General features: G+C 41.0%; 7 protein-coding genes and 1 non-coding gene across 14 annotated transcripts; 1 reads left to right on the forward strand and 7 right to left on the reverse strand.

Annotated features, from left to right (window-relative positions):
- Nucleotides 1-56: 56 nt before the first annotated feature.
- Nucleotides 57-2480, reverse strand: LOC129583769 (uncharacterized). 2 transcript variants are annotated; one of them, XM_055475724.1, is made up of 4 exons: nucleotides 1945-2480; nucleotides 1647-1739; nucleotides 1303-1509; nucleotides 57-1218 (listed from the first exon to the last, which is right to left on the reverse strand). In XM_055475724.1, the coding sequence occupies exons 1-4, from the start codon at nucleotides 2128-2130 to the stop codon at nucleotides 340-342; spliced, it is 1365 nt and encodes a 454-aa protein (XP_055331699.1). In that variant the 5' UTR covers nucleotides 2131-2480; the 3' UTR covers nucleotides 57-339. The 2 variants fall into 2 exon arrangements, with proteins under 2 accessions (XP_055331699.1, XP_055331700.1); XM_055475725.1 differs by having other exon boundaries at nucleotides 1619-1739.
- Nucleotides 2481-3023: 543 nt separating this feature from the next.
- Nucleotides 3024-5793, reverse strand: LOC129583768 (uncharacterized). 4 transcript variants are annotated; one of them, XM_055475721.1, is made up of 8 exons: nucleotides 5607-5793; nucleotides 5273-5485; nucleotides 4949-5161; nucleotides 4625-4852; nucleotides 4084-4290; nucleotides 3795-3998; nucleotides 3502-3606; nucleotides 3024-3409 (listed from the first exon to the last, which is right to left on the reverse strand). In XM_055475721.1, the coding sequence occupies exons 1-8, from the start codon at nucleotides 5721-5723 to the stop codon at nucleotides 3245-3247; spliced, it is 1452 nt and encodes a 483-aa protein (XP_055331696.1). In that variant the 5' UTR covers nucleotides 5724-5793; the 3' UTR covers nucleotides 3024-3244. The 4 variants fall into 4 exon arrangements, with proteins under 4 accessions (XP_055331696.1, XP_055331695.1, XP_055331697.1 ...); XM_055475720.1 differs by having other exon boundaries at nucleotides 5273-5491; XM_055475722.1 differs by having other exon boundaries at nucleotides 5273-5499; nucleotides 5607-5746.
- A 62-nt stretch (nucleotides 5794-5855) lies between these two features.
- On the reverse strand, nucleotides 5856-10188 carry LOC129583765 (glutathione hydrolase 1 proenzyme-like). The gene is made up of 14 exons (XM_055475716.1): nucleotides 9916-10188; nucleotides 9497-9829; nucleotides 8830-8981; nucleotides 8624-8763; nucleotides 8446-8562; nucleotides 8183-8385; nucleotides 8038-8125; nucleotides 7846-7976; nucleotides 7703-7791; nucleotides 7497-7649; nucleotides 7287-7392; nucleotides 6614-6740; nucleotides 6424-6534; nucleotides 5856-6181 (listed from the first exon to the last, which is right to left on the reverse strand). The coding sequence occupies exons 1-14, from the start codon at nucleotides 9916-9918 to the stop codon at nucleotides 6012-6014; spliced, it is 1923 nt and encodes a 640-aa protein (XP_055331691.1). The 5' UTR covers nucleotides 9919-10188; the 3' UTR covers nucleotides 5856-6011.
- Nucleotides 6829-6923, reverse strand: Trnan-guu (transfer RNA asparagine (anticodon GUU)). The gene is made up of 2 exons: nucleotides 6886-6923; nucleotides 6829-6864 (listed from the first exon to the last, which is right to left on the reverse strand). It is a non-coding gene; the product is annotated as a tRNA-Asn (tRNA).
- A 1386-nt stretch (nucleotides 10189-11574) lies between the features above and the next one.
- LOC129583514 (neuroguidin-like) lies at nucleotides 11575-13747 on the reverse strand. Its single transcript, XM_055475325.1, has 5 exons — nucleotides 13542-13747; nucleotides 13163-13359; nucleotides 12772-13081; nucleotides 12004-12473; nucleotides 11575-11737 (listed from the first exon to the last, which is right to left on the reverse strand). The coding sequence occupies exons 1-5, from the start codon at nucleotides 13594-13596 to the stop codon at nucleotides 11699-11701; spliced, it is 1071 nt and encodes a 356-aa protein (XP_055331300.1). The 5' UTR covers nucleotides 13597-13747; the 3' UTR covers nucleotides 11575-11698.
- Nucleotides 13748-13929: 182 nt separating this feature from the next.
- On the reverse strand, nucleotides 13930-18334 carry LOC129583513 (fibroin heavy chain-like). 3 transcript variants are annotated; one of them, XM_055475324.1, is made up of 9 exons: nucleotides 17747-18333; nucleotides 17168-17297; nucleotides 16135-17095; nucleotides 15683-15978; nucleotides 15425-15545; nucleotides 15094-15208; nucleotides 14881-15031; nucleotides 14667-14805; nucleotides 13930-14360 (listed from the first exon to the last, which is right to left on the reverse strand). In XM_055475324.1, the coding sequence occupies exons 1-9, from the start codon at nucleotides 17787-17789 to the stop codon at nucleotides 14187-14189; spliced, it is 2130 nt and encodes a 709-aa protein (XP_055331299.1). In that variant the 5' UTR covers nucleotides 17790-18333; the 3' UTR covers nucleotides 13930-14186. The 3 variants fall into 3 exon arrangements, with proteins under 3 accessions (XP_055331299.1, XP_055331298.1, XP_055331297.1); XM_055475323.1 differs by having other exon boundaries at nucleotides 16135-16786; nucleotides 16856-17297; XM_055475322.1 differs by having other exon boundaries at nucleotides 16135-17297; nucleotides 17747-18334.
- Nucleotides 18335-19795: 1461 nt separating this feature from the next.
- Nucleotides 19796-23131, forward strand: LOC129583504 (glutamate-gated chloride channel alpha-like). Its single transcript, XM_055475295.1, has 10 exons — nucleotides 19796-20069; nucleotides 20623-20699; nucleotides 20968-21068; nucleotides 21255-21444; nucleotides 21612-21660; nucleotides 21762-21844; nucleotides 21916-22068; nucleotides 22210-22292; nucleotides 22355-22505; nucleotides 22571-23131. Exons 1-10 carry the CDS (start codon nucleotides 19978-19980, stop codon nucleotides 22867-22869), a joined length of 1278 nt encoding a protein of 425 aa, XP_055331270.1. The 5' UTR covers nucleotides 19796-19977; the 3' UTR covers nucleotides 22870-23131.
- On the reverse strand, nucleotides 23108-24887 carry LOC129583662 (FMN-dependent NADPH-azoreductase-like). Its single transcript, XM_055475550.1, has 6 exons — nucleotides 24603-24887; nucleotides 24333-24487; nucleotides 24186-24267; nucleotides 23925-24008; nucleotides 23538-23665; nucleotides 23108-23419 (listed from the first exon to the last, which is right to left on the reverse strand). Exons 1-6 carry the CDS (start codon nucleotides 24739-24741, stop codon nucleotides 23381-23383), a joined length of 627 nt encoding a protein of 208 aa, XP_055331525.1. The 5' UTR covers nucleotides 24742-24887; the 3' UTR covers nucleotides 23108-23380.
- Nucleotides 24888-24972: the final 85 nt, after the last annotated feature.

A 24972-nucleotide genomic window follows, 5' to 3' on the forward strand; every position in this document is an offset into this window, starting at 1 on the left:
GTTGATTGCGGGAAAAATGATGAGTAATAATGAAAAATTTCAGAACAATAGCGCCAGTGAAATTGAGAATACTCTACTCTTGTACGAATATATTCTTGTACGTACACTTTGAATCACAAAACCTTGATAAGACCATGTGTTTTCGAAAGCAAGCGTTTACATACTTAATATCTGAGCGCCTGTGTGATATTTGATGACCTTATAGAAATGGCTTTAGTACTCGTACAGAGCATTAAGATTATGGCAGATGCCGCGGTCGGCGTAACAGCCAACATGTTTGTGGTTTTCTCGTAGTGAGTCGTCAGAGTCACGCATAGGCGAAGAAGGTAGATGAGAAAATTATCCTTTTTTGAGATGATAATCATTTTCCGTCATTCCATTCCGTCGAATATAATCCCGCTGTAGGTATGCGTCTTTGTAAGTGCTCGTGCTTGGTCCGTTATGGTCGTAAGTGATCAAAGACTTCATATCGTGGTTTAAAGGAAGTTGCGGTTCTGGCCGGCGTCCGGTCAACCAGGGATATTCTACAGAATATGTGGTATGGTCCCCAAATTTTGTCAACGAAGAACACTGACTGGGAAGTGAACAATCAACACGCCTTGAAATTCTCGCAGCAGAAGCTTCTTTAGCCTCGTGGTGGAGGCTGGAAATACATTCTTGGTCGGTTGTGTGCTTTTCCTTTATTGTATAAAAATCGGGATTACCGGCGGGAAGACTGCGCAGAAGAGGCATGGCGCTTCGCAACAAATGTTTTCGGACACTGTTAATGTTTTCCATAACGCTTTCGGAATTCGCCTGAGCTCTCTCATACTGGTGACACGAAGGAATGGAAAAGGTCAACGGATGGCGCTCATCAATGCCTAATCCATTGAACGCTTCTTTCGATTCCGTTCGCGAAAAAAAATGTCCACCACCAGAAGTAAGTGCTCCGCTTCCTTTACATGATTTCGGAGGTTTGTAATTTTCTGGAGATTTTACAAATGATTGAGAATACATGGATACATTTTCTGGTTGAGCGAAATCCGGAAAGCCGCAATCTCTTAACGTGAAACGATTTGATTGGGCGTTGTCGCATGTGTTAGTGATCGGCAAACTAGTGGGCGGAGTAATGTCTCCGTGGGGCGGTTGTCCGAGCGATCGCCGAAGACTACTTTGGTATTGGAAGGAACCGGTTCGGTCCGGATGCAAATATGCCGGTGATAAGTCTCGAAAGGAATCCTGCTGACAAACTGGAAGTTAGCGGAAGCTGCGGCTCGATCCAGAACTTAGTGACTGGTCAGTGATGCACCTAATTATTTTTACCTGGGATGTGGTGACTGTGTGCAGCGGCCCACTGCATAACGGTTGATCACGCTGCCGGCATGTTGTGCCGCGAAGCATCTGTGCTGCTGCCGAATTATGTTGTACGAATCCGGTGCTATATTCGCTAACGTATGAATCAGAAAAACGTGTTTTTGGAGTGTAATCCACAGAGCATTGTGTTGGCGGTGTCTGAGTTTGTTTTTCTGCCTGTGCAAATTATGCAAGGTCTCATACCGCATCTTTTGGATAAGATATTCCAGCAAACACTATGCGTTATTGAAATTATTTACAACTACAATTCTAGAAACAATTTTACTAGTTGATTTATTGTAGTTCGGTGATACCAATGGCGCATGCAACTGGATTGCTGCAGGATTTTCCTTTTCCTTGCTTCGAATACTTTTTTCGACGGACATCCATGACACTGCCGGTTTGCACTGTAAACGTTAGTACTGTACTTATTTGTTAGTTCTGTACTTTGAAAGAACTACGTAGTCGAAAAAAGCAGTTGCAAACTACGGCTGTTTTTTGCACTTAAAACTACTTATTAAAATTATTAGCAACTTAAATTAAAAATGAGATGCAAGCATGAAGCTATAAACTCGCTTTACTAGCAAAAATTAAAGAATATCAACATCTTACCGAATAGCAAGCGTTGTAACTATCATGATAATCCGACTCCGCCGTAAAGGACTTCGCCAACGTATATTCATAAGGATATTTGCAGCTATGCGTCGCGTTCGGCAAGCTTTGGCGAGAAAAGTTTTCGATATATTCCGATGGAGTGGTTTGCAAGAAACCGAATATATTCATCCTTGTGATGCACATAAGCGTGAATTTGAGAATGGACTGAATTTTAAAACTGGTGGAATGAGACCAACAAAATGGCTAGGTGACTTCAGTTGAATTCTGTCTTTGCCATTGGCAATCAAGAAATTTATTTATTACTATTTACGCAATACTTAATACTAATGTAGTGTCTCAGCACAGAAACTATACCGGCTAATTCTAAAATTATATGCCCCACTGTCTGAGCGGTGAATGCGTTACAAAGTATTCCGATAAAAATAAAAACAATTAGTTTTGCTGTGTTTCGAATACAGTACTTCTCATAAAGGTTAGCGTGAAAGATTTCACTGTGTTCACTGTTTTCGTGATGTAGCAGTTTTGGCTGCTTCATGCCGTTCATGTTTTGCATACTGGCAGGTATGCTGTAATAGTTTGTTGTTGAAAGTTGGTAAAATCGCGTTCGATGGAAGTCTCGCAATATACAGAAAGCACAGCTCCCGCACATTATTGCTCCGATTAGCATTACTAATTACGCAGTTACTAATAAATAAACAAGTTTACTAATAAGTAAACCGGTGGTATAATTTTCTATTGATCATCAGTTGAGCTTATAGTGAAAGCTTTTTTTTGTATTTTACAGAGTTAAATTTTACGAATGCTACATTTTTTTATGTATGCCCGTTTTCAGACTGATACGAGTACAACAATGCACTATCCACGTAAACCAATACAAGGCCATGACCATGCAATATAGGCGGCACTGTGTATCAGTTTCTGAATTATCGTTTTTTTGCGCTTTCTGAGGCGGATGGTGATGGGTTGTACAAAATGTTTCTGGAATCTGCGGACAACACGCATTTAATCGGCATGGGCCATTTCACATTAATTATTTTTCATTTTTTAATTTTTTTAAAACTTTTACTGATGCATGATCTAACTACTACTTACACACTTTATAGAATTGAGCAGCAGTAAAACAGTAAGTGGTAAGTATTAATAAAAATAACTTTTACTGTTTCAGATAACAGGCATTCTTTTATCGTTGCTGTGCAACCATTCGGTAACCGTCGCCTGTTTTGTTTCGCCAGTTTTAAGCAGCATCAGTTTTTAATACTTTTATGCAATTAGCGCATTTAATCAAAATACTCAATTTCTAGGAAGATGCAACTGGAATTTGGTTTGTGTTAACCGGAGCCGTGTTAGCGGTCAAAGAAAAACGAGACTTGTACTCCGACCGTAGTAAACCGTAGTCGTCCCCATAATCCATTTTGAACCAAGAGTTTTTCACAGGCAAAACTTTCGTGACCGGCAAAGTGGCCTGGAAATCATGACATTTTACGAACATCTCAACCCATGGTGTAGTAAGGGTTAGAACCGTTGTGTGAGACGATTAATTTTATATATTTTAACCTTTGCCTGGAAATCGTTGCCGTATGTCGAAAGAGAGTCCATTTTTTCTGTTGGGTCCAGGTACGGCTTACGCGGTCTGACGTGTCTTTCATGCATATGGTTTAACTAATTTTTGAAAATACAGTCTTAACAATATGTTTCATGAAAACAAGATATACGACTGTATACAGCATAATTATCTGAGTTGTTATAGAATATTGTTTTAACAACTACCTTATAAGTTATAACCTGTTTACACCACGAGTAATATATTGTATTATTACCGCCTTCGTGCATTCATTTTGTTAGGTTACCGGCTTTTGGGCAAAAGCTGAGGCATAACTTGATTCGTATTTTGTTTCTTCCTTTGGCATAATATATTCTGGATGCGGAATAATTGGCAATCTGCGAACGATTTCTTTGTGCGCAAAATCTTTTACATATGTCGATTGGCCTTCAAGTTTTATTTGTGGTTTTGTGTATGGTTTCGAAGGTCCTTTCTTTCGGTCAACTTGGATCTACAGATACTTATCTCATCAGACCATGTCATTAATTCTAACGTGGTTTCCCAGGGAGTACTGAATAATTTTGTAACATACGTACGGGCTTGCTCCTGTTGTAGGTGTCCTGGTAAGCCGTTTGCAGCTCTACATGGTCAGCAGGCGGTGTAAAATCGGATCGGGGAATAATAGGGGCCACTTTCTCTGCCGCTTTCTTCTGAAAGTCGTCCGCATACAGTGACCTTTCCGTCATTTTATCTGTTGGCGCGCGATATTCCCTGACTTTATGTTCCCGTGCTTGATGCATTATCTGCCAATTGTAACACATTAGTACACATTCGTACCTCAAACACGCATTTAAATAAGTAACGTGAGTTAACTTAAAACCCTAGCTAACCGCTAACCAACCATATACAGTCATAACCATGATTACATGATAATAAGAACTTAACCATAGGCATAGCCACGAAAAATTCATAAAACTTCTTTCTTGTGCGCGTTCTATTATTTTGATAATTAATTTTATTGTGTTTTATTAAAAAAAACATAGCGCGCTGATTTACATATCTATTGCACGCAATACTAGTACTGTATATCGGGTGTTCTCGATCGACAGAATACTGGTTATAGTTATAAGGTATTACCGCCGGCTGAGACTGCATTTTAAAAGCACTGTGGTAAGTGCTGTTGGGCAGCGTTTTATTCGTTCCATCTGCTAGTCCAGGAAAACTAGAAGTCGGCTTTACAGGTGGCAAACGGTGACCGGCTTGTGCGACAAACTCTTGGCGATAACTGGACGTCGCGTTGAATGGTTCATCGGTGAGTGTTATCTCTCCCGCTTTCGGAACTGGCCGAATCCGATCAGCCACAACCTACCAAGTATAGCATTTTACATAGAGTGAGTACAAAAAGGAAATTAATAAAAAAAACCACATCACATGTAGAGCCTTACTTTGCTGCGTTCGCACCTTATTTTCTCCACAAAACATCGCCTTATAATTAGTCTCGAACGGTTGTGGGCCACTCGGCGGGATGAAGTCCGACTGGGGTTTTATAGGTTCTCGCTTTTCAATACGGTCGCTAAAGTACGTATAGTCTTCTTTGTAATTCGACACCGGACGGATTTTCTGCGAAGGGACAGTGTACGGCTTGAAAGGACGCACCGCACGATCATAAGTGATCTGCAAAGTGCATCGGAATAATCGAAATGTTGCAATAATACCGTCCTATGTTCCCGTGCTTGATGCTGACAAAGGTCACTAAAAATGGGTCCAGCTCTAATTTTTTTATACCGGTTTTGCAGTAAATTCTGAGTTGTAATGGGAAGACAACTCATGGGAATCGTCTGGTGGCACAAAGTTCGCTTCATGAATGATCAACGGCCTTTTTTCTCCAGGTCGTCCGGTATAGTCTTCGTGATAAGTGGATTTTTTACGATGATTTTCTTGCAGCAAGGGCATAATCGGTTCGGCATCGTGAAGTGCCGGTTCAACATCCTGTCCTCGCTGAAACTACGAAACTGAAATCAGTAAATAGCCCGCTGGTTCAGTATCAGTTGATTATTTAGTATGGTTATAGTGAAAACTAAAACCATAATCTGATGTCACGCATGATCAGTACTCGTACCTGTTTTTCAGCAGCGGAGCGGCCATCGTTATTTAACTCTTGTTCGCCGCCGGCAGATGTCTCAAATGAAACAGACTGAGATACGACAGTTGTGTTTTGTACAGTTTTACCGGTCATTTCTGAATGGCTAATTCGAATTTAGGACAAAACTATGCACGATAGCTTTCACTACTAGTGACATTCTAATTCATATTTGTTTTACTAATTGACCTTTGCGAACAACAACGGTTGCTGTGGGACTTCATAAGCGGACACCATTTACTTAACCGCGCCTTCTTTGCCCCACATTCAAAATTATCCACAGATCTGAGTTAAAACTAAATAAAAACGAAAACATCAAAACAACCGGGATTGCAGAAGACTGAGATTTCCAGAGAGAAGATCATTTATTACATAAATCGAAAATCAATAAATAGCTGCATCACCGTATTTTCGGCTGTCGGAATGAGCTGTTATCGTTTTGTTGTTCTTTATCACAGCTTGCACCACATTCAGTCCTTCCTCCGCTTTCGTCATATTGTGACCCCACGCGACCAAATCACTCAGAAGCTTTTCGGTCCAGACATTTGCTTTATCTAAAACAAATTCATTAATACTGTAAACCGGCCTCGCAAAAGCAGCAAAAAATACCCGTGCAAACCATGATTCAAAACATGATTCCATGATTCAAACTCTTCGTTTAAAACAAAATGCTTAAAAACTGAATACGAGTTTTACCCAAAGAAGCTCTAAAGTAAACATGTTCAATCGGAAAAAGTAGTCTGCGAGTTTCAATGATACTGTACACAATAGGCGCACAAAACTAACGGTTACGAACCTTCATATAATTCCGGGTTGGTCGCCAGATCGGCAAACATTCTTGGATATTCAATGGCATCTGTCACATTCATTCCAAATACTAACACATTCATAAGAACACCCAATACTCCTACAATCAATAAACCCCACTGGATGAGAAAAACGCATGTTTGTCAAGAGAAACAATGACACTGTGATCGTTACGCTACCGGCAGGGATATGGGTTCCGTTGGATGCACCAACAGCCGTCCGGTTCGTGCATGCTCGTAGATAATGATATGCCACCGTAGGAACCATACTCGACAGCGGCCTTTTGCCTGGCTTTGGTAAATTATTCTAAAAAATTATGCAGATGACAATCCAACCGAAGTGATTAGTAAGTCGAATACAAAGGTACAAATAAAGCAAAAAAGGAAAAAATTCCCGCTCCTGGGTGGATTCGAACCACCAACCTTTCGGTACCCGTTATCATCATTTAGCTTAACAGCCGAACGCGCTAACCGGTTGCGCCACAAGAGCAACTGACAGCCTCGAAAGCCGTTTAGGCCAACAGCAAGAAAAATTAAGAACTAATCGATAAATCATTCCAGTTGATTGGTGTCGGGTACTCAATAAGGCTAATGTGGTAAGTAATAATCCAGGTACTGTTTCATATTATCTTGCTTCAGAAAAATTGTGGAAGACTAATGGCGCAATTTCTCGTTGGAAGTTGGCTGTGATCGAAGGCAATCATCAAATCGATTAACAAGATTTCAAAAAAGTTTCATGTCAACCTCATTTTCTTGAAAAACTAACTGCATTTGAAATAATTTAAAAAACTACACTTGTACCGAATTCAAGACTATTACAATAAAGCCCTTCATTAGCGAAAGGACTGCTTACTTGCTCCTCGTCGTCCATTTCTTTCCTGGCAAAATCGCCCAGCTCATCGTTGAGAACAATTCCCCCGGAAGTCATAATTCCTGATCCAAAGTAATAATTGACCGTCCTAAAAATGTTACTGGGAATACACTGTGCCAAAAACTCCCACAAAAATTGCAATTAAATGTCTATGCAAGCGTATCAAAACAAAATACGTGGTAAACAATTTACGTGGTAAAGCTGACGTAGACATCTTTGGAATCAACAACGGAGATATGCGAGGTTCCATAGGGTGTGGGCTGTGTTACATTAGCAGCAAGGGAGTAATTACTAAGCACTCCATCGGCTTTAATCCGTTTCCGTAGTTCCTTCGCCGTCTTTTTGCTGCAACAAAAATCACATGAGTAAAGACCGATGCAACTGGCAGACTAGCATACTCCATCATTGTATGGGCGATTTCCGGGACATCATGTTCGAAGTCCGGATCTCCAAGACGGTTCTTGTTAGCGAATTCAAACTTTAAGGACTGCAATACGATAGGTGTAAATAGTCGTAAAAATGCAGCCACCCAAATATTTACTTCAAGGTAACGGTGCCAGTATTCCGCCGTTTTAACATCACCCATTGAAAAGTTAAATCCTTCCAGGATATTTAAAGCCAAAATAAATGCTGGACCGGAACTAGGAGGTGGCGCAGTAAGGATATTGTATGCTGGAACGACGAATGCATGTACATAATAAAATGAAAATAACACTAGAATACGTTTTCTTACCACCGAAGCTAGCGTTTAGCGGCTGTCGTTCAACAGCTTGATAATTTCGTAAATCATCCTCCGTCAAAATTCCTTTCAATTGTCGAACCTGCCATTTTTTACCTCATTATTTTTACCATCAACTTAAAATTTAAGGGATGCTCACTTCTTGTACGATTTCAGAGGCCAGCTGTCCTTTGTAAAACTCATTGGCGCCACCTCGGGCGATTCGATCCAGAGTGTCGGCGAAATCCGGGCGGGAGATGGTTTGACCGGCTTGAAGTGGTTTACCGTCTCTGTACAGGAAGTTTTTCAATCTGGCACTCGAAGGCAAATTTTTAATGCTGTCGAATCTCCAAATATCCTTTGCTGCAATCCCAAAGCATCGAGAAGCAGAATGGCAAAAAATTCACACAAACATTTGAATACCAAGTGGAGTGGAAACTTTAAACCCATTGCGAGCCAGATCCCTCGCGGGACTGATTAGTGCCGACCAGCTCATTTTTCCGAATTTTTTATGCGCAGCTTCCATTCCCTTCAGTTCTCCTGTAATAAGCATTCATTTCAGCTAATAACAACTCTCAGACAACTGTCATCACAAAAGTACCCGGCACGCCAATTAACAAGTGCGGTTTTTGTCTCCCAGCATCAACCATGCCCGGAGTCAGAGCCGCAGGACCGGTTTCGCGGAAATCCAAATACCATGCGGATTTATTCCGATGATCGTACACAAGCATAAATCCCCCACTAAAAAATCCACGGCAAATTTCAAAAAGTTTTCTCCAGCGTTATCCCGAAATTAGCGCTCTTTACCCGCCGATCCCGGAACTCTGAGGATTAACTACTTGAATACAAAATGCCGCAGCAATAGCGGCATCCACCGCAGAACCGCCGTCTTTGAGGATATCCAACCCGATATCCGAACACTGTTTAACGTCGGTTGCAACCGCTCCATGTGGTAAAATCTAAAAGGAAATTTTTTTAAAATAAACTGCGATTTAATCATTTACTCATAACATATTTATAACTTTCAATAACGCGGAAATGGTGTCTTCTGGAACCGGATTTTGCAAGTAAATTTCACACAAACAAACTCAAAAAAGGATGAGTTCGTGCAAACGGAAAAGCAAATACGCGCTATCTTCAAGGAGGGCACATATCCTGATTGCAAAATAAACTGCGACTTAATCATTTACACTGTACACATAACATATTTATTATTCTAACTTTCAATAATGCGGAAATGGTTTTCATAATTTACAAATACACATTCGCAATGAAAATGAACATAACTGCAATTTAACGAATAAAGCAGGAATAAGAAATGCCGACCACAAAATCTAATATTACTCGAGTAACACGCGAAAAGTATTTCATATTGAAAAGTCATAACTGCACTAACCTTATAACACACAAGCATACGAGGCAATAGCCGCTGCCAAACATTCATCAATCGCCACAGTGTGAAGTGTGAACTAACCTGCGGTGGGCCAATTAATATATGCACAATTAGTCCAATTAGGATGAGCAGCGAAATTATCGCACATGCAGCCAGAATATTTCCTAGCCCGTGGAGATCTGAGGCGGTAATGCCGAAGAGTGTCAACAGGATTTTATCGGTCCGAGATCCCGGTTTGATATTCAGAGCGTCTCCGTCGTAAGAGCTGCTGAAATGTCCGACGGTGGAGGAGAACACAGCGTGCGGAGTGTCCGGATCCAAAGAAACTTCTTCCAGGCCTACTGAATATCGAGGCCCACCCAGAACATCGTGGTTAGTCAGGATTTGCCGTTCCGTCTTAGAATTAGATTCCGCCTACATTCACACTCCATCTTTATCGTCATCACTCACATTTAATATAGATTCTTTTAACTTTACTGTAATATTCACTCATTACTAACCATCTCGGAATGTATCAGCAGTCAGCACTGCCTGCGTCCGTGCAGCAAGCAGCAGACGGGTGAATCTTCGTTATTCCGCAGTCTCTACTCGTCAAGCATGGACGGTGTTAGGGTTAAGGCTCTCGAGCTACAGTTCGTTCGCAAGCTTTAATCGTTTAGCTGACGCCAAAAACATCAGGACCAAAGCCACGTTACAGTTACTTAATAAAATGGTAAAGTAAAGACTGTAAAGGTAAACAATAAATTATAAAACTAAACATTTTATGAAAACAACATAAACGCAAGACCTATTCCGTGAGGCGGTTACTTACTACTGAGACGAAGCAGCTAGCTTGCTTTCAAACTGTAGGGCCTGCCAACATACCGCGATCCGGAAATGCATGAGTGTTCCCGCTGTTCCGTGTTTTTACTCGAGTCTTGCGCGTTTTTTTATTTTTTGCAATTTTGCTTACAGTTTTACTTTTGGTTGATCTTATTTTCGTTGATTTCGTTGTACGAACCGTTGGCCAACATACAGTATCAATTTTGGGTTCCTTTACCAGTACATCTGTGAATTTGCGGTTTTGCAGCAGCTTTTGAAATACTAAATACTTCGTGTACGTATTTCAATAACTCTGTCTCTTGAATTTTCGTCGGGAAGATTTCCGTTTTATTTATCGGACTATTCGGACTACAACATGACTAGTGCCGACAACGCTCCTGCACCAACTAAGCAAGAAAGGAAGGTTTGCTGGGATTCACGGGATAAATATTGGCAGTGCATGGACGAACATGGAGATGAGTCAAAATGTAAAGCTCTCCGGGATAGCTACGAACAAGCATGTCCTGCGCAATGGGTAAGTACTGTAAGTTTGCAGCCTCCCGTAAAGCGATACATCCCTTATAGTGTGGTATTAACCGTCAAGGCGACCGTACGTCTTCTGCTCACAGTACTAAGTCTTTGTAATCGTAAACTATATCCTGCGAAGTGCGGACCTACGCATATAGTATTTACGATTAATTAAACACAATTTCACATATCTCGTAACATTATAAGCTGAAAGCGTTCCGTTACTTGTGCTCAATATGCTCGGGTGCCTTTGTCGGCACAAATTCATATATCGTAAGTGGCACATATGTGACAGATTTATGATTTTTGGAATTTAAGTTTAAACTAAATTACTGCCTCTGCGTCTTTGTTGTAGAATTTGTTTGAATGGTAGCATAATAGTGCGCTCGTATGTAGCTGGAGGGCTTACATTTTTCTCATCCAGGTAAAACACTTTGACCGGAAGTACGTTTATAACCAGTACAAGAAAAAGATTGAAGAAGAAGGATACGAACCGGTAACGAGCGAAAAAGTCGGGAACGCTAGCAAAGCAGCAACTTCGGCAACCGGCGCAAAATTATCTCCACAGAAAGTTGAAGGGAAATAATTTCTACATTGTTTTAAGTATCTGCGTCAGTGTGATAGTGCATTTGGAATACCGGCGGGAGTGGGAGTTTTAATATTTACTACTACAGTAGATGACATGCGTGTGCGAGTGCTTTGCTTTCAACGTCGAGTCATCTTTTACTCCTTTGCTACGAGGTAAATTTGGAATGAATTGTGGGTTCTTCCGTGTGTACTGTGGTAGTTACTACGGGATGAATACTACTGTTGAAACAGCTCAAGCCGATGTAAATAAATGTTATTTAATAGTGCCATCTGTGTTAGCGAAAAACAAGGATGTACTGTGTAGCAAGCTCATTTGCAAACGGGATAGCAACACAACTTAATTACAATAAAAATGACTGTTTTTCATCACTTCTTGAAATGTTTGGCTTTCTTTGTCTTTTTTCCCTAAAAAAGCAGCAAACAGAATTTTTCCACAATGTTGCGAACTTTCTTTCATTCTACATGTATGCGCTGTGTTCGGTTTAGCTCATCAGCTTAACTTGCGACGCTGTGCTGCAGTACATACAGTACGTGCAACTTATTGTTAACACAGACGATTTACTGTACTCTACTCGGTAGTAATTAAGCAAACTCCTGATTACTGTCACTTAAAATCTATAATAATTATCCATACTCCATAGCATAGATTTGATATCAAGTGAGTGCCTTACTTTGCGCTTGTATGGTTGCTTCCTTTTCTTGTTCTTCGAACCAAACTCCATATCATCCATGTCTTGATTTCGAGTCATCGGGCGAAAATCTTGAAAATCCGCCAAATGCGCTAGACTTCCCATCGTGGTCATTCGTTTCGTGCGCGCTTTATCCTTTTTGCTGACATTTAACCGGACCATATTCCTCTCTTCGTACTCTTCGCGCTCTTTGGCACTTTTATCTGCTTTCGTCCGATAGATATCGCGATCATGGATTTCTTCCGGTTCGTCGTAGTAATCCTGTCGTAATTCCTGCATAATGGTGCTGTGTAAAGCGCGTTTCTTCGCTCTTTCGGCTTCCTTTTGCACCCGATCTCGAGGGTTTTCGTCCACGTTGTACGGCACTGCCGCTAATCTCGGTGGAACATAAACACTGGTACGAGACTTTGACGAAGTTTCCGGTGCGGCTTCTTCCTCGATCTCTTCGTCATCTGCCGGGAATTCAAATACATATAACATTGCGCAGAAAAATCAAATTGCAAGAAACAGCAATAATCATAGTACAAGATAAAAAATCATGATAATTACTGCAGCAACCATTTAAATTTCAGATCTTTCTCTGAGCACGAAGAATTCAACGCCGAAATAAGGGTAGCATTATTTAGAGGCAAACCGATATCAAAATAAATGCTGCATAACTAATAAGCTTCCAAGTAATTTTTAAATAACAATTAGCCAAACATAACTGATAGCATTAAAGAAGTAATACTACTATGACAAATTGATTACCCGTTTCTTCAGCTGCTTCTTCAGCTTCCCCAAAGGCACTCATGAGCTGGTCTGGATTAGGTTTATAACGCGACGGATCCGACTCATCCGCACGGCTATCCACGGCTGCTTTCATCAGTTTGTCAATGTGGTATTTAAGCTTCACTTCCATCGGCCGCATTTTTTCCAGAGCAGCCCGTGTCTCCACAATCCGCACAACAGCTGGGTCGTCGGCAATGGATATTCCCGAGGCCTTTTTCAGCATAATAAGTACGAGGTTCTGAAGATAGTTTAGCATCAGATGGTTCTTCAGTTCCAGGAAGCTCATTCCCTGAAAGAATATGTCAGGCTCATCCAATATCTGTCATCGAAATAAATGTCACAGCACTTCAAAAGAATGCTGAGCACATACCGCTGATGAATCGTCTCCGTCTGCGGAGGAAGCAGTGGTGGTCTTTTTCCGAAGCTTATCTACTACGAGCTGAGCATCCGCAATCTGGGTCTTCAGTGAACTGATAATCTGGCTGAATGTGCCTGAATCATCTTCGCTTGCGTCAAAATTCATGGCTGGGCTACGGAGCGACGATAAATCACAAAGAAGACCAACAGCTGAAAAATGGCAATGAAATTCAGAACTTCTCTCTCACAATTTGTGACAATCATGAAAAAAAACTTTAAAAAAGGACAATTAACTGTGTAAATTAACTTTTTACACTACTGAACTTCTGCGGCAAACCGCAAAGGAATCAAATAAATCGCATAGCGGCTTCCATAGCCACTTGAAACAGTACTTGTCGGCTTGCGCAATCCCCAGTGACAACCCATGGCGGTCGGAAAGGCGATCATTCGTTTTCGCAAAATATGTAGTTTTTATTTCATTAAACGCGGTAACATCACAAAATCGGTCCCCCTCAGAATAAAAAAAATCTTAAAATATCGAGCTCAGCCATGCTCCATCAACCACCATAGGCTAATGCCAAGTGCCAACCATACTTTGCGAATGTTTAGTACGAGTACCAAATTTAGAATAATCACTAAAACGAGGGCTTTGTTGTTTGCATGTTGACAAAGATGATAAAATCAGTGGTACGACATGCCGGTATAGCTATCCCAAAGATGAAATGATAATTTTATTCATTTTACAAGAAAACTACAGCGAGCTGTAGAAGCGGTAACTGGTCACAATTCAAGTTCTGATCAGTGATCATGATAACAAATTAACAAGGTCGAAGTAATCGAAATAATTATCCGCGCCCACAACATGAACAAGGTTTTTGTTGTTCGGACAAGCCTTAAAATAATCTAAAGATAAAATGTTGTCGTCAAAAGTTTCAGATTTTGAGCTTAGTACCCCTTCTTATAACTATCAATATAAATAATACTTTCAACATAGTTCATTTGGAAGTTGTGCTTAATACAGTGACAACTGTCACAGGTTATCCAAATATTCTTGACCAAAAGCCTGGTTTCGCTGTTGTCGAAGCATCCCAAGACGTTCCACTGTAATGTATAACACCGGATTTGGTTGTCCCGCCGACGCTGCCTGGAGTAAAGGCTTCCCTGAAAGCGTCGGCCCCGCTAAGTCTGCCGGATGGTTGCGCTTGGCTTCCCTAAACGACATATTAAATAATAATGTTCGCGCTAATTATTTCAACATTCAGGATAGTATTGTACTGCTTCGCATTCTGGGAGCTTTAATCACTTTGTAATCGCGGTAAATACTGTATCAGATTTGCAATGCAGTTTAGTAGTTCTGTTTAGATATACGAAAAACACTTTAAAATCCTCACATACGTTATATGGATGCATCTATTTGTACAATACGTGCGGTTTGTTAGCTATGGCTGGGTAATACATACTTCATATTATCAACTACTCGACAACTAGCTAATTAAATAGCAGTACTATTCACTTACAGAATTAGAAGCGTTGTCGGCTTCGCTGCACAGGTAAAAATTTCTTGCAAATAGATTTAAAATTTGCAGATGGTCGAGTGTGCAACCGGAACTTGTGCTCTTTGGTGTACATTTAAACATATCTGGACTCAACTGACGACTGCAAAAACCAAAACAAGATAACAGGTTTGTTTGGTCGCCTATGCGGCTATCGGTCAGTAACAAACGAACATACCGGCAAATCTCCGCGCTCCCGAACATGGAATGGGGCTCTTCGAGTTTAAGCAACTGTTCGGGTGTGAGGGAGTAATCTAAGCACGGCAGCACTTCCGGATTGGTTACCGTTGCTCCTTGTGGAAGGCAGAGTTTGGCTGCATTCACAACATCTGCAACACAAAGCAGTGTTATAATGTTCAATTTTTTGTTTTCATTAAAATGCAGTACGTACCTTTGAGAGCGTCGGGATCCGAACTCTTGTTTGAGTACAAGCTTAGCATATGCCTTAAAGATGTCAGCACGGGCTCTTCCTGTTGGACTTGATTGGCGCTGTTAACCAGGGCACTCTGCTCCAGAGAAAAACATTAACGTCATATTCATTATGTCTCTAAATTTTTCTAATTACGGTATTTCAAGCTTTAGACATATGAATTAGCTGAACAGAATCCTACAAGATTAGATAGTTGTTATAATAATTACGTGATGTTAACTGTTTTTGTACAGTCACTTAATCAGTCTGCTGATGACAACCTATGAGCAATGGCCAGTGCTATTTCGCTGACCTTTGACACTTTGATATTGCAGGCGCTCAAGTCAAATCCTGATGGTATGGTGAATATATCTGCAGAGCTATTGTATTGTTCATAGGCATCAACGGAAGCCGTAAGAAATTCGTACAGGAACCTGGAACAAAAACATAAAATTACGCAACTGGCCTGTTATATTTATTTGGAACTAAAATGGATCCAAGGCTAGCCATCAAAACTCGCCATCAAAATAATACCTTCACGTATACATTTACGATGGTATATATGTCTCACTTTGCTTTGTCTGACGTAGAATTTCCGGATATATTGTTGTTTGCCACAAATTCAATGGCCATATTTGGTAATTCAGCAAAGGGGATCTCACGATTCCACCGGGCCAACATACACAGGTCGACGTTCTTCGGAGCAGGAGCTTCGGTTGCTGTGGCCGGACCGGCATTCGCATTATTAACTGGCGCGTCCTGATTGGGGCTTACTCCAGCTTGGTTTGTTACAGTGTTTTGGGACTGTTGAATGGTGTCCGAATGGGTATAATAGTCAGCATAACGGTCTCGGTATGGAACGTATGCCTAACATTGTAAGACAATGTTCTTAATTATGCACTTAGTGGTTTGCGAAAATCTATCAGCAGTTAATCTGTGTAAACTCGATATACATGATTTTAATTTGTTTCCAGTATTTAAGTATGTATCGACTATGACGTAGATATTAATATCAGGACCCACCGAATACGGGGAGCATCCGCCCATACAGCCGGGAACAACGTAACCTCCATAACCATAATACGGTCCATAACCTCCATAATAACTGCCGTAGTAGCCTCCACCATATCCATACCCGCCCCCATACCCATAGGGTGAACTCATTCTACCCATCATTTTTCCCAAATAATAACCTCCGATACCAGCCGCTGCACCAGTGGCAATCAGAGAAGCCGTGCTGTGTCCCCGGCGCGCGCCTAACAAACTGCTACCTCCATATCCGCCTATTCCACTAAGTCCGCTGTAGCGCGATCCAGATCCGTAATTGTACGTCGTATACCGGGGCGAATAGTTGACAACGGTTGGTCGGCTGATAGATGCAGCGGGGGCAGACACGCGTGGACGATATGAAGATCCGTAATTCGGTCGAGCCACACCGGCGCTGGGCGTGCGAATACCGGCGCCGGCAATACCGGAAGTTCCCGATGTCCCATGGCTGAATCGGTCGCGAAGGCCGGTCATACCAGTCTGACGGGAAGTGCCCGATGAAGCGCTCGATCCCCAGCGGGATCCAGCTGCTCCCGAGCCGATGGCCGCACCCGTTCCGGTGTTGACCTTAATGCCACTTCCGGATGTTCCGGTATAGGAGCCGCCACCGTAGCGCACACCGGATCCACTGTAAGAAGTACCGAAACGTGAACTGGAAGGAGTGCGTACTGCTGCCGATGGACTACTTGATGCCCACCTGCTTGGACTGCTGCTGCCGAATTTCGTGCCACTACTACTACTCGACGGGCTGCTACTGCCGAAGCGGCTGCCGGATGAGGGGCTACTCGCGCCGATCTTGGAACCGCCCGTCGAGAGGGATGATCCGGAGCCGTAACGGCTCGAGCTAGAACTGGACGGGGAGGAGCTTCCAAAACGACCGGACGAGGAGGAGCTTCCGTAGCGGGTTGCTGAACCGGAGCTTGAACCATAACTGGTTCTGGAAGGTAAGGCACCGAATGAGACGCGTTTTTGTCCGCCGCCATACCCCGAATATCTGCTTGTACCCCACCTGCTGCTACTGCTGCTCGAGCCCCAACCGCCGCCGGATGATCTGATGCCACCAGTTCGTGCAGATGATGTACCCCAGCTGCCGCCCCCACTGCGTCGACCGGAAGATGGATAAATTGCCAATAAGGTTACTGAAAATGCGAGGTTGACACTTTATCCATGTACAGAAATTCAACTTTTTCGACCAAGATGTGTATTTGGATTTGTGAAATTGTTTTTTTAGGCTTTGAGGCACTTTTTATTTCTAGACTTTTATAAATACTACATACTTAAATTGTTATCATAAATGCACATGTCTTCGATAATTATTATTCCCAAAATATAACGTGCAAATTTTCAAAATTGAAGTTAAAGCGATTTCGCTACCATTATCAAGTAAAAATCGGGGTCAAAGTTGAACATGTAAGAATGCACAAGTGCTCGTAGTAAACTAAGTACGAACTACGAGTAATTGTGCCTCTTAATCAGTTCAGTGCTAAACAACCTTGACAAGCAAAAGCCAATAACTTGCAGATGGTCGTTTATTTAGAATGTTTGCTGGAATTTGTTAAGTGTTAAAAAATATTTCTATCGAGCTTACCTAACAAGGTTATCGCAAATAATCCACGGTTCAGTGGAATCATGATGACCGGAAATGAATGGAATGGGTGTTGGAATTAAATTTCCCACGGCACACCAGATAAAATTATTTGGTTACTGCAAGTTGCTTCAAATATAAAACATTCAGTTCACATAATTATGAATCAAGTGAGGAAAAGTGATATCTCAGTCCGAAAGCAACACACATACTACTGTTGCATGCTTGTCAAACTTGACTGACTGTTCGGGAATTACCGTTGTTAAATCATGACCTAACCCTAAAGTGCTTCTGCATTTGTAATACGCTGAAAGACTGATAAGTCACCAACACATACACAGAACAACGCTCAAGTGCTGTCCATTCAACGACGCTTTCCATACATACCAGATCAAAAAGTAAGAAAGAGTGAATTTTTCGATAATGATCTTTCTTTCCGCTAATATATCCAAATCACCATACTTTCTGGCGGGTGGCAGCACACTGACAACATCAAATAATTTGCCGACAAGATCTCTCATGTAATCAGGACAACTGTTTGTATGCGGTTGCACCAGTTAATGTAATGTGGCAGCACAGATTCCTGTTTAATGCGTAATAAAATTTGAGATGTTAGCAGGTATATATATATGTAGGTGCGGTAAATACAGAGGTACTGTGGAATAATTATGCTCAGAAGTCAGTATCGGCTTTCCATGCAAGATATCGCGTGTTGACGGGACGCACTCAGTGAGTCATTCGATTTCCGGTGCTGATGCTCGAGTTTTTTCACTTTTTGCCACTCAGACAACAAATAGTATATGAAGGATACCTTTGAAACATTGTTTAAGTTACAGGTAATACTGTAATAGTGACGTTTCCACTCCGCAGAACTGCCATAAACAATCACACCTGACCACGGTTTTGTGCAAATATATGTAGCTATCCAATATCCATCAGAATCCGAAACTGAACGGAGTTGAAATCTCTCCGTAGTCTTCTTCTCCAACAAAGAAATTCTCGCAGTTTTTGAGATGGCCATTCGGTCGTGGTTAGAAAGTTTGGAAATCGTAGGGAAAGGGTAATAGTTAAATTCAGGATGCTTTTTAGCATCGTAGGCCATCTTAATATAAAGCGGCAGCTTGACCGGGTGCTGGTTTAATAAATATTAAACGCTGTACAACACGTGAACTGCTCATGTCTGCGGGACAGCAAGGCAAAGATAGTACAATATTTATATTTCCTAACCATGTTTACGCCTTTTTTTTAAATCGCATAATATAAAGTTAGCAAATTTAATTGAAGCAACCACCAGACATATTTTCGGTCAATAGCAAAGCGGAAATCCACGTTGGCATGCCGGTAAGCCATAAGTATACAAGTACTGGCCGTAAGTTATCAATAAGATTCAGCGATGGCCATGGGTGACCTGTACATATTTTGGAGATGTAGAGTTGCTGTAGACTTGTGCTCCATTATTATTATACAGTCTTCCTGCATGTGCTCCTGTAATTGCGTAATTAAGCGTAGGCTACTCTCCGTGTATGGAAATCTAATTTAATAACTTACTTCTGGTAGTAACGATACTGGGCATGATAGCGCAACAGGAGGTAACAATAAGGTGCACTATGCTTTGCTCAAAACTGTGCTACATTTTATGCCCCTGTATAAACATTCAAAAACACTTCGTATTAAAGTGGTTATGATTGGTTCATTATTTCAGCATGTGATATTGGCTATCACATACACTATGCACAAACACGAAGTAATCTACTGTGGCATGCATAATACTAATTTTTGCCTTTCGATGTGCAAAATTGGGTATAATGATATCTGTACAGCAACATCAACGACGCACATTTTACAGTATTAGAAACCCTTTAACTACCTATCATTTTCCAGTAGGGTAGATATTTTTCACGGTCAACCAGTTTGTTGCTCTGGGCGAAAGATTATCATCGTAAAATGCAAGTACAATACAGAGTCTGTACATTGTGGAAGGACAAATTGCCGATAACTTATTGTACGTACGTATGTACATGCATGGCATGAAATTCACATTTTGTCATGTGCCATTTAAAAAACAAATTTCACTGTTGTACATACGTTAGTCGATCGTATTTCAGGAGCAACTGTGTAGAGGTTTGATTTAAGTAACAGTAACAGAGCAGCTTACCATTCGAATTATTTGTCAAGTCGGAAGCCAGAAATTGTTTCTGGAGAAACAAGTGGCCGGTATCTGGATTTGTTTTGAAATGGCGCATTCGGACAATTCCATTATTTTCTTACTTACTTCGGTGTGCCTCTTGATAACTGCCGCTCGAATCAACGGAGGCAATGCGAAAGTGTAGGTTTAGCGCTCCGATAATTTTGCACAGCGTCCTAAAGATCTTTGAATAATTTTATCCATTTTTTTGCGAAGCAGAAATAATATATAGATACGTACACTGAAACACTACTTAACACATTGGTGTAAGAAATCTAATGCAGTATATGTTGTTTATTTGTAACTTGATTTGTACGTATTTCTTTCCATAGCAGTCGTCCTTGCAATATGCGTGCATGACGCAGTGCTATGGGTGCTATGTAATGCAATATTTTGGTTCTTACTGTCAGCTGCAAGCAATAATACCAAAACGTAACTTATGACCTGCCGTACCTAACTAAGCTTCTACCTACAGTAAAATGTGCCACTTGTTTCTGCGCGAATTTACAGTGCGAAAGCCCGTTTTGATATAAAAAAAGAATCTTATCGGCTTAAAAAAGCGCTGGTAAATAAACATGCTCAGAAAATTTATTCTACTTGTTCAGATTCATATTATATGCAGATTGTTCAATTATATGCAGGACTGCTGTATTTATGATCTGTGATCATTTATGTTCATATCCTGCAACTTCAGGGAATACGCACCCACTCCAGTATTAAAGCGGTTGGCAGAAGGAATCAACCATCTCCCGCCATCCGGAAATGACTGGGGTATAATTTCATATAGCAAGTTTTTGGTTACTGCGCTAAAAAAATCTTACGGCTAGGCTCTAGCTGAAGCTTTAATTAATACATAAGTGTTGAATTTGCTAACTGATATGTTAGTACTTATTTCTAAGCCAAAATCAATGTGCAGGCGACTGCTTCAAACTAATACAAGTATTTCTACACATGTAGCATACACAAATATAGTCTTTCGCGGTAAGAAAAATTTCAGGGTATTTTCCACGAAAGAATTTTTATGACTGCGTACTTGCAGGCCATCATGAAAGCGAGATCAAAGCACAAGGCGGTGTTGCTCCCGTAAATGTCACAGTAAACATGTATCTGCGCCAGATAAAACTGGATCCAACAAAAATGGTACGTTATGCAGTATCAGTCGTTACCTTTAAAAATAAAAGACTCTTATCCGAAGCCGTTAGAGAATTTTCGTTTTTTTCGGTTACTAACAAAACATACGTACATTATTCCAAGCCACTTCTATACTAACCAAAAGGTAGTGATTTACGACAGAAAATGGATTTTATGCACAGTACGTGACCGCAGGAACTGAATACCGATATGACACTTCGCGTTATGTGGATTGACCGGCGTCTTTCATGGGATACCGACAAACATCCGGAATATGGAAAATATTTGAGTCTGACCGCAAAAGATGCTCACCATGTAATCTGGATGCCGGATTTATTCTTCGGCAATGAAAAATCGGCTCATTTACACCAGATTACAACTCCCAGTAAATTGCTTGCTTAACGATTTGAACATCTTCCAGCAGTTTTGTTTAATGCGCAAAATGTTAGGTTTTAATCTTAACCTAATTTCCTCATTTAATTTTCCTCATCTGATCCCAAATGACCTGATCCCAAATGACCTGATCCCAAACGTTTCTGTGTATGTTTTTAGATTTCCTTGTGCGAGTATATCCGGACGGTCACGTTTACATGAGTTCCCGGTAAATTATTGTGCCCTTTCAATTAGCCGACGGAGACTTTTGGATCTATACAATTATTTTTGATTGCTTTTATTAATCAGCATACAAATAATTCATTACAGAATTTTGATGACATCATTTTGTCGCTTGAATTTCTACTGGTTCCCATTTGACAACCAGACCTGCACATTGGATCTGGGAAGCTGTAGGTTATCCTGTATAACTCCATCATTTCATTTATGAATGTACGGAATTCCACCCGGAATTATCTTGCAGATGGACTAACAACCGAAGACATACACCTTCAGTGGAACAGAGATGGTGGTTTAAGTTCCGGTGAACCTGTTACTTTTAATCTGATGGGATCCACGGGAAAATATGTTATTAGCTACTTTCAAGTCGACGAGCACGATGCGGTTACCTTAACTGGTAAGGTAGTTTTAAGAACGGGATTTTTAAACGCACGGATCGACGCACCAACAATAAATTTGAAAAAATCTGCACCGATAAAAGACTATTTTACCAATAAATATTTGTACGTCGTAGAGCTACATATTTTAGCTTTTACAGGTACATACAGGAAATTAACTGTCCAGCTAGGACTGCGTCGAGAAAATCATGCTTCCTTTGTTTGGCGGTATTTCTTACCAACGGTAAATATCCCTGGTTAAATCATATACTGTAGTTCTTTTGTGCCACCCGAACGATTTTACAGGGCACATTGGTGTGTATTTCTTGGCTGTCCTTTTTGATACGTCCCACAAAAATTGCCGCAAGATTGCTTATCGGTCTAGCTGCTTTGTTGGGTTTATACCATCTTCAGGTCAGTTCCGGCCTGGAGCCATCGGCAGCGACCTCTACAACCGGTAAAGGGTGTCTGGTCTGTGTTAATCCAACTAGCGAAAGTTATTCAGTAAGTTGCTTTTCGTAGCCTTTGATATCTGGGGAGTTCTCTGCGGACTGATCGTTGTCGCTTCGCTTGTGGTGACAGTGGTTGTTAATTACCTGGCGCACCGCACCACGGTGCTGGTGACAAAAGTTACAACAGAGGAGTTTCTGCACCATCAGATACCGGCGTCCACTCCACTGTTAGATCCAGATCACCGTCGATGTGATAAACAGGTTTGTACTGTCACACAGGGCAGTGTGTTGGATAGAATCTGCCTGATCGTTCTTCCGGCCACGTTCTTCATAACTTCTGCAGTGTTTTTCGGAATTTGTTTGATGTGATTTAATCGATGTCAGGGGTTATTACAAATGAATTTAGCAATTTAGCCCTGTTCTTGCCGACTTCTCGTCATATCTTATTGGGACTGCCTTGTTTTATAATTAAGTTAGTACAGTAACTGAACTGTTTTAGAATTCCTCTGTATGAATTTCGCTACTTGGATTATGTTATGTATGTACATTATACACTCACCGAGCACTTTTTATTACTACATTGCAATTGTCTCAGGTTATCTGCGGATTGTAATACCGAACCCATTTTTTATTTGTGCTTCTGTCGTCATTTCGTGAATTATTGGCAGTACTAATTGCAAAAGTATTACTTTACAGTTTACACCTACAGCAAAGTAAACATCAGATGTCAAATAGTTAACATTCACTACATCGATATCGTTGAAATCCGACAGTGAAGAATTGTTTACTGTATATACGTAGTCTATAGCTTGCAATTTAAGGCATATTAGACTGCTTGTAAGTTGCTCCCATGCAATAAGAAGATAAGAAGATAGTGAGATTATATCCAAACCTTTCCCTTGAACAGAAGCTGCTTCTTCTAAAAAGCGAAGAATGCACGCTTTGAAATATTCCGTAATCTTAGCTCATGTATGCACATGCAATATGTATTTCCTGATTAATTTGTAAATTAAGGATGACGTCAACGCGGTTCTTACATGTTTGTAATTTTTGACGGCTTTTGCAAACCAAACCAATTCCTCCACCAGCGCATCCAGGGAGGAAAGTAGCTGCGCATTGGTTGTGGTGCCGTTCTTTGTTACAGTTTCTTCAACCTTGGCAATAGCTGAAAGGCAGGCAACCTTTAAGTATTCAAATTTTCATTCGATTTCAAACGGTTTTGGCTTTATATTTGCTTCGTTCTGTTTTTTGTTTGTTAATTCTCCTAACGATCGATTCTCTGTAGCTGCCCAAAAACAAAGAAATAGAGACGATGCGCGATTAATTTTTCCCCATTGTTGTGCACTTAGACTCACTTTAAAGTTTCATACTTGCTAAGATCAAAAAGGGGCAAAATTGACTGGAATGTTTTGCGCAGCACTTACAAACCACACTAGGGATATGTACCATGCCCAGTTCCGAAAGATACGTTCGCAGCTGTGTTTGGGCTCGAACACCACCGAATCGGCCTGCAAAAAAATGATAAATTTAGATTCAAAATGTACAATTTCTTACGACGTAAACGGTTGAATAATGCATCACCAGAAGCGGGTATTGTGCGTTATTATTTCTACTTTTACTGAATAAAAGCCGAAATTTTCTTATTGTGCTGGTGTGCCATAGTGTCTGTTTTCTTCTTGAATGACCTTTTGAGTATGTAACGATGGCTCCAGGACGGTAAGCGTAGGACAGGGGAGGAAACTGGTCCATCAATGTGGACAAGGATGGCTGTAACGGCAAATAATTGGCCTTCACTCAAACAGTCAAACGTACTTAAATCATCTGAAAGTTACCGCGATAGCACCATGATACTCAGGAGAAACTATGACGAAGCCGTCGGCTTTTGAGATCACTTTGCTGAAATTTTTCAAAGATTCCGGAGCGTCTTCCTGGTTAGCGTAATAATGCAGTGGCTGTACGACTTTGCTGTAGTTAAAATCTTTTGGATCTGTACTCACAGAAACAGCTCAAGCTAAACAATTGTAAGCATGTACTAGTGCGAGTGATTTCATCAAGTATTAAAAATGCTTACGAAATCATCGGGAAAAAGCGTGTGATCTTACCGAACACGGTCAGCGTCAGATTCGCGGATTCGAGCGCTCGAATAACCAGAGGCTTTACTCTGTCGGCATTTCGGTTTTCTCGCACCGACCCAAGAAACACTAAAATATTGAGTCCCGCGGTGATTAATGGAGCCATCATGCAGGAATCTGATAAATTTTGGATGTTGTGCAAATTAAGAAAACTGGGCTCATAAACTCCGTATTCGAGCAATGGAAAAATTTGCCGACCCCAGACTGCTGCAGTTTAAAAGAATGCTGCAGTTCCCCTTTAACCTTTTTTGATTTTGCAAAGCGATACGAGCGCCGCATCGGCGTGCAGCAAGAGAGGCTTTTTATCGCTTGCTTAATCAATCTAGCCAAGTTAAAACTG

This window comes from Paramacrobiotus metropolitanus, unplaced genomic scaffold (assembly GCF_019649055.1).
Source record: "Paramacrobiotus metropolitanus isolate TYO unplaced genomic scaffold, Prichtersi_v1.0 Parri_scaffold0000011, whole genome shotgun sequence".
Classification (NCBI taxonomy): Eukaryota; Metazoa; Tardigrada; class Eutardigrada; order Parachela; family Macrobiotidae; genus Paramacrobiotus; species Paramacrobiotus metropolitanus.

Excerpts from the sequence above, each read along its gene's own strand:
- LOC129583769 (XM_055475724.1), bottom strand. The coding sequence starts at position 2,130 with ATGTGCATCACAAGGATGAATATATTCGGTTTCTTGCAAACCACTCCA. Across the intron at positions 1,510-1,646 it reads TCCAGTTGCATGCGCCATTG|GCAGAAAAACAAACTCAGAC; the intron begins GTATCACCGAAC and ends TAATTTGCACAG. Across the intron at positions 1,219-1,302 it reads ACACAGTCACCACATCCCAG|GATTCCTTTCGAGACTTATC; the intron begins GTAAAAATAATT and ends GTTTGTCAGCAG.
- LOC129583768 (XM_055475720.1), bottom strand. The coding sequence starts at position 5,723 with ATGACCGGTAAAACTGTACAAAACACAACTGTCGTATCTCAGTCTGTT. Across the intron at positions 5,492-5,606 it reads GCTCCGCTGCTGAAAAACAG|TTTCAGCGAGGACAGGATGT; the intron begins GTACGAGTACTG and ends TCAGTTTCGTAG. Across the intron at positions 3,607-3,794 it reads CAGCTTTTGCCCAAAAGCCG|TTAAACCATATGCATGAAAG; the intron begins GTAACCTAACAA and ends TTCAAAAATTAG.
- LOC129583765 (XM_055475716.1), bottom strand. Across the intron at positions 7,977-8,037 it reads GCTAAACGCTAGCTTCGGTG|CATACAATATCCTTACTGCG; the intron begins GTAAGAAAACGT and ends TCGTCGTTCCAG. Across the intron at positions 7,792-7,845 it reads ACTGGCACCGTTACCTTGAA|TCCTTAAAGTTTGAATTCGC; the intron begins GTAAATATTTGG and ends ATCGTATTGCAG.
- LOC129583514 (XM_055475325.1), bottom strand. The coding sequence starts at position 13,596 with ATGATCGCCTTTCCGACCGCCATGGGTTGTCACTGGGGATTGCGCAAG. Across the intron at positions 13,360-13,541 it reads GGGATTGCGCAAGCCGACAA|CTGTTGGTCTTCTTTGTGAT; the intron begins GTACTGTTTCAA and ends GCCATTTTTCAG. Across the intron at positions 11,738-12,003 it reads AGCAACCATACAAGCGCAAA|GGAAAAAAGACAAAGAAAGC; the intron begins GTAAGGCACTCA and ends CTGCTTTTTTAG.
- LOC129583513 (XM_055475322.1), bottom strand. The coding sequence starts at position 17,789 with ATGATTCCACTGAACCGTGGATTATTTGCGATAACCTTGTTAG. Across the intron at positions 17,298-17,746 it reads ATTTGCGATAACCTTGTTAG|TAACCTTATTGGCAATTTAT; the intron begins GTAAGCTCGATA and ends TCGCATTTTCAG. Across the intron at positions 15,032-15,093 it reads GGATCCCGACGCTCTCAAAG|ATGTTGTGAATGCAGCCAAA; the intron begins GTACGTACTGCA and ends TTTGTGTTGCAG.
- LOC129583504 (XM_055475295.1), top strand. The coding sequence starts at position 19,978 with ATGGCGCATTCGGACAATTCCATTATTTTCTTACTTACTTCGGTGTGC. Across the intron at positions 20,700-20,967 it reads GCCATCCGGAAATGACTGGG|GCCATCATGAAAGCGAGATC; the intron begins GTATAATTTCAT and ends GCGTACTTGCAG. Across the intron at positions 21,445-21,611 it reads ACACCAGATTACAACTCCCA|ATTTCCTTGTGCGAGTATAT; the intron begins GTAAATTGCTTG and ends GTATGTTTTTAG.
- LOC129583662 (XM_055475550.1), bottom strand. The coding sequence starts at position 24,741 with ATGATGGCTCCATTAATCACCGCGGGACTCAATATTTTAGTGTTTCTT. Across the intron at positions 24,009-24,185 it reads CATCGTTACATACTCAAAAG|GCCGATTCGGTGGTGTTCGA; the intron begins GTCATTCAAGAA and ends ATTTTTTTGCAG. Across the intron at positions 23,666-23,924 it reads ACATATCCCTAGTGTGGTTT|CTATTGCCAAGGTTGAAGAA; the intron begins GTAAGTGCTGCG and ends CCTGCCTTTCAG.